Source organism: Podarcis tiliguerta (genome assembly GCF_965153285.1).
Source record: "Podarcis tiliguerta genome assembly, chromosome: 12".
Lineage (NCBI taxonomy): Eukaryota > Metazoa > Chordata > Lepidosauria > Squamata > Lacertidae > Podarcis > Podarcis tiliguerta.
In genome coordinates, this window is record NC_139545.1 from 55,752,065 (window position 1) to 55,758,237 (window position 6,173).

Sequence of the window (6,173 nt, forward strand, 5' to 3'; positions counted from 1 at the left end):
ACGGATTTTGCCTGGGGACAGATTTGTAAATCCAGGGACTGTCCCCGGGAAACGGGGACGTCTGGTAACCATAATTTAACCTTTCCCCATCTCTTCCAGGCTGAAAGAAGCCGGGGTGGCCTGTTCCATCTGCAGTATCGGTTCCACTCCCTCCTGCAGCCACCCGGTGCCTGAGATGGCCCAACTCAGCGAAGTCCACCCTGGGAACTTTCTCTTTTATGGTAAGCTTCATGGGATAAATGGAGTATTTGGGGACGGGGCAGTAGCTCTGGATGGGGGACACATCCTGTACCTTCCAGTACGTTTCCGAGCACAGTTCAAAGTGTTGGTGTTGACCTTTAAAGCCCTAAACGGCCTCTGTCCTGTATACCTGAAGGAACTCCCATCGTTCAGCCCGGACACTAAGGTCCAGCGCTGAGGGCCTTCTGACGGTTCCCTCACTGCAATAAGTGAGGTTACAGGGAACCAGGCAGAGGGCCTTCTCGGTGGTGGCACCCGCCCTGTGGAACGCCATCAGATGTCAAAGAGAACAACAACAACTACCAGACTTTTAGAAGACATCTGAAGGCAGCCCTCTTTAGGGAAGCTTTTAATGTTTGATGTATTATGGTACAGTGGTACCTCAGGTTACATATGCTTCAGGTTACATACGCTTCAGGTTACAGACTCCGCTAACCCAGAAATAGTGCTTCGGAATAAGAACAGAAATTGTGCTCCGGCAGCACGGCAGCAGTGGGAGGCCCCATTAGCTAAAGTGGTGCTTCAGGTTAAGTACAGACCTCTGGAATGAATTAAGTACTTAACCTGAGGTACCACTGTATTTTAATATTTTGTTGGAAGCCGCCCAGAGTGGCCGGGGAAGCCCAGCCAGATGGGCGGGGTATAAATAATAACAAAGACATCGAGGAGAGAGCCAGTCTCACTTCCCTAGGCAGGGAGTTCCAAAGTTTCCTGGGAGGAGCCACCACCGAGAAGGCCCTGCTCACCTATCATGCCAGGGAGGGGGGCAGCAGGACTGAACTCAGGCAGCTCCGTGCGAGGAATAGAAGCCATTATGGTAGCACCAGCTCCGCAAAGAACAGCAAGCTAGCCAGGCTCTGGCTTGCAGCAGCCTTCCAAGTCCTCTCTGGCTGAGAGGGCTGCTCTGTGGAAGTTCCTGAGATCTGTTTTTCTAACTGGAAACGACTCTGCCACTGTGCTCTGCATGCAGAAAGGCTCCCATTGAAAAAGGCAGATGGAAAAAGTTAAGAATGGCATGTCAGCCCCACCTGTTTTGGCTTTTTTTGCTGGAAAGATTCACCAGAAATGGAAGTTTCTCCCCCCCCCCCCCCCGCACATAATTTATGTAGATTTACTCCTCCGTTTCCAGTAACACTTTCCATGTGTTTCTCTTCCCCCACAGAGCTCATTCCAAAGCTATCCTGGCGGAGAGGGGTGGCGAGGAAATCTGTCCCCCTGCGGGGAAAGAATAAATCAGCCCGAGCGATCCGGGAGGCCCCTTGAGCTGGCGACATTTGGCACAGTGTCACAAGAGCGGCACAGTGTCTGAGAGGGGTCCCCAGGGGTCCAGGGAGGGACGAGGGTGGTGCTGTGGGTTAAACCACAGAGCCTAGGACTTGCCGATCAGAAGATCGGCGGTTCGAATCCCCGTGACGGGGTGAGCTCCCCTTGCTCAGTCCCTGCTCCTGCCAGCCTAGCAGTTCGAAAGCACGTCATGTGCAAGTAGATAAATAGGTACCACTCCGGCGGGAAGGTCAACGACGTTTCCCTGCGCTGCTCTGGTTCGCCACATGACCTGGTTCTGGCCACATGACCTGGAAGCTGTACGCCGGCTTCCTCGGCCAATAAAGATGAGCGCCGCAACCCCAGAGTCGTCCACGATTGGACCTAATGGTCAGGGGTCCCTTTACCTTTACCTCTTTTCACAGAGATCTCGGTGGTCTCTATTACCTACGGCCCCGTCCGCCACTGGCTTATGACCCTGAATCTTGCCCAGGATGGAATGCAGCCCTCAGGCCCTCCGTCTCCCAGCAGCAGGGCCTTTTCTGTGGTGGCCCCCGGAACAATTTCATTTGAATTCATTTATATGAGAAACTCCCCCTGTCCCTCTCTCCCTTCCAGATGCCCAGCAGATGATGATTGGCTCCTGCCAGCTGGAGGACATCGCCGTGCGGGTCTTGACCAGGGTGATTGGCCACTACCCACACCGAAACCAGATGCTGGTGGACTGCGGCTGGACCGGCCTGAGTCTCCACAGCCTGGGGCAGCTGCCGACAGGCTACGCCCTGGTGGAAGGCCATCCCAACCTCAAGTAAATGGAGTTGGTGCTGTTGATCGTGGCCTTGTCAACATCCTAAAAGGAACAGCCTCCAAAATTTGGCTTTCCTACAAAGGGCCTTGCAGGATCTGCCCAAAGGCCCATCTAGACATTCGGGAAGCCCAGAATACAGGCAATAGCCTACTGCTGTCATATGTCTCCCCAGCATACCGTCTCAGGGCTTATCTGACAACATTTTGGAGGTCCCAAGTCGCAAGGTGGTTAGATTGCTCTCAACTAGGGCCAGGGCCTTTTCAGTACTGGCCCCGACTTGGTGGAACGCTCTGTCACAGGAGACCAGGGCCCTGCGGGACTTGACATCTTTCCGCAGGGCCTGCAAGACAGAGCTGTTCCGCCTGGCCTTTGGTTTGGACTCAGTCTGACCCTTATGTTGCCCTCCCATTATGGTTTTGATCTATGGGCTACTTTTAAAATGAGGCTGCATTTTAAATTGTATTTTTAACCTGTATTTTAAATTGGTCCCCCCCATTATGTTTTTACTGTTATTTTACTGGTGTTAGCCGCCCTGAGCCCAGCTCTGGCCGGAGAGGGCGGGGTATAAATAATCATCATCATCATCATCATCATCATAATCATAATAATTATCCTCTTGGCATCCCACAAATTTTTCCGTTTGTCCCACAATTTCTGGGCACAGTTTGGAAATGCCTTCCTTTTGTCTTGCCTTTTCCGTACGAAAACCCGCAAATTTGCTCCTGAATCATAACAAGCGTCAAACCGCAGAAAACGTTTGTTCCGATTTGGCAGTAAATCGTAGGTTTTCCAGGGAATATTTTTTTTATACAGTGGTACCTTGGGTTAAGAACTTAATTCGTTCCGGAGGTCTGTACTTAACCTGAAACTGTTCTTAACCTGAAGCACCACTTTAGCTAATGGGGCCTCCTGCTGCCGCTGTGCGATTTCTGTTCTCATCCCGAAGCAAAGTTCTTAACCTGAGGTACTATTTCTGGGTTAGCGGAGTCTGTAACCTGAAGTGTCTGTAACCTGAAGCGTCTGTAACCCGAGGTACCACTGCAAATGTCTCCCATTTTGCCTTTTACTCGCCTTTTCTCTAAACGAAAAGCCCGAAACACTGCACCGGGGAGTCTCTAAAACCCCTCAATAATTTTGGCGCCCGTTTCTGAACCTTTTCCCAACTTAACCATCTCCTCTTTGAGGTGAGGCGGCCAGAATGTACACCGTCCTCCCAAATGCGGCTGCCACCTTACGGTACCATGTCTGCCTCACACCCATGAGATGGCTATTTCCGTGTGGCAGCACCTACCCCCCGGAACTCCCTGCCACTTGACTTCAGGCAGGCGTCTTCCCTATTCTCTTTGCGGCGCTGGCCTGACGTCAATAGGCAACCTGAGGCAGGGTCGGGGGGACCAGAGACTCCGAAGCAAATCAAAGCGGGCTTACATATCTCTCTTTTCCCTCTGCAGGTTGGTAGGAATGACCCAGGAACACGGCAGAATCGAGCCCGTGGCAGGCAAGCTGGATTTTGCCCAGTTCCCCCTGGGCAGCCTCCTTGCGCTGATCCCTTATCACGTAAGTACAGCTTGCGCACCGGAGAGCATTTGCGCGCTGAGACGCTGGTGTGCCTTCGGCTTTGCTGGAGGGAAGAGCGTCTCTGCCCATGTTCAGAGTGCCTTTCCCTCTGTCCCTCTGTGTGTGTGTGTGTGTGTGTGTGTGTGTGTGGTCTTCCCTCTTGATCCTCTCTCTCTTGCACACATACACACACAACTCTTTTTGGGGGGTGAATAATTATTGAGTTTTACAGATTTTATCATCATTACAATCAACATTATCTCAAAAACAAAATAGGATATAAATTCCCCTCCCAAAAAACCCTCAACTTCCTTTTCTGGTTCTTTGAACGTTTGCTTATCCCTGCTTCTTTTATTTTACTTTAATATGCAGTCTTTAACTTAAATATTATTACATTCTTCACATTTTTATACCCTACTTACTTTCACATTTCCTCTTGCGCTTTATTACTTTCCCATTTTTACATCTTAATTTCTACGTTGTCAATTGGTAGTGTTTACTCAAACCCTTTACGGTTTGTCTGTAGGTACAACATAAATGGTTCCCAGTCTTTTTTAAAATCTCTATTGTCCTTATTCAGGGTTCGGCAACCTTTTCCAGCTGTGTGCCGGTACACTGTCCCTCAAACCATGTGGTGGGCCGGGCTATATTTTTTGGGGGGAAATGAACAAATTCCTATGCCCTACAAATAACCCAGAGATGCATTTTAAATAAAAGCACACATTCTACTCATGTAAAAACACCAGGCAGGCCCCATAAATAACCCAGAGATGCATTTTAAATAAAAGGACACATTCTACTCATGAAAAACAAACCAATTCCCAGACCATCTGGGGGCCGGATTTAGAAGGCGATTCGGGCCGGATCCGTCCCCCAGGCCTTAGGTTGCCTACCGCTGTCCTTATCTCTACGTTTTGCTCTTAGCTTCGCCATTTCAGCATTGGAGTCTTGTCATCTTTCCATTTTCGGGGGGCTAGTAAAATCCTAGCTGCTGTTGTCGCACACATAAATACAGTGGTGCCTCGCAAGACGAAAAGAATCCGTTCCGCGAGTCTCTTCGTCTTGCGGTTTTTTTCGTCTTGCGAAGCAAGCCCATTAGTGGATTAGCGCTATTAGCGGTTTAGCGGCTATTAAAGGTTTAAGGGATTAGCGGATTAGCTGCTAAAAGGCTATTAGCGGCTATTAAAGGCTTAAGGGATTAGCGGATTAGCTGCTAAAAGGCTATTAAAGGCTATTAAAGGTTTAAGGGATTAGCGGATTAGCTGCTAAAAGGCTATTAGCGGCTTAGATCAGCTGATAAGCGGCTTAGATCAGCTGTTAAGCGGCTTAGTGATCAGCTGTTAAGCGGCTTAGCAAACAGCTGTTAAGCGGCTTAGGGGCTTGGGGAAAAGGGGGGGGAGGGAAAAAAAACCCCAGGAATCGCAAGACATTTTCGTCTTGCGAAGCAAGCCCATAGCCAATTCGTTTTGTGAAGCACCTCCAAAACGGAAAATCCTTTCGTCTAGCGGGTTTTCCGTCTTGCGAGGCACCACTGTAACTTCTGTTCTTTTGGCAAGTCTTGACCTGTAATGCCTAACAAAATAGCTTCTGGGTTTTTTTTAAAAAAGGTTTTTTATTAACAATTTCAACATAACAAAATATCAAAACATATCATATTTGCTATTTTCCCCCCTTTTCTCCCCACCTCCGGATCAAACCCTCCCCCCCCCAGACTTCCCTCAGCGTCTCTCTCTGATTTCACACCACATATTCTCTGCATACTGTAAAACTGTATAAATCCTTATATTATCTGTCTACTGTGTTAACGCTCCATAAATCTGTGTATGTTTATTCAAAACCTGCCAAGGAGTCCAATTCATTCTGTTGTCTTTTTAAGTAATTTGTAAAAAGCTCCCATTCTTCTTTGAAGTCAAAGTTGTCTTTATCTCACACTTCGTATGTCAATTTCGCCAGTTCCGCATAGTTCATCCATTTTTCTTGCCACTGTTCTTTCGTCGGGGTTTCCTCGTTCTTCCATCCTTGTGCTATCAAGACTCTTGCCGCTGTTGTAGTGTACATAAATACGGTAGGTTCTTTGCTTTTTCTTGGCATGTCGTGTCCTACAATCCCTAACAGAAATGCTTCTGGTTTCGTTGCTGTTGTTTAGTCGTTTAGTCGTGCCCGACTCTTCGTGACCCCCTCGACCAGAGCACGCCAGGCACTCCTGTCTTCCACTGCCTCCCACAGTTTGGCCAAACTCATGCTGGTAGCTTCGAGAACACTATCCAACCATCTCGTCCTCTGCTGTCCCCTTCTCCTTGTGCCC

At 49.0% G+C, this 6,173-nt stretch overlaps 1 protein-coding gene across 3 annotated transcripts in view; it reads left to right on the forward strand.

Annotated features, from left to right (window-relative positions):
* Positions 1 to 6,173, forward strand: part of LOC310661007 (D-serine dehydratase-like) — a 32,118-nt gene that overhangs the window by 23,958 nt on the left and 1,987 nt on the right. For all 3 annotated transcript variants that reach the window (XM_083406722.1, XM_083406724.1, XM_083406723.1), the window contains 3 exons: positions 100 to 221; positions 2,122 to 2,311; positions 3,763 to 3,868. In XM_083406722.1, coding sequence (XP_083262848.1) covers positions 100 to 221; positions 2,122 to 2,311; positions 3,763 to 3,868 — 418 coding nt within the window. The remainder of the gene's footprint in view (positions 1 to 99; positions 222 to 2,121; positions 2,312 to 3,762; positions 3,869 to 6,173) is intronic.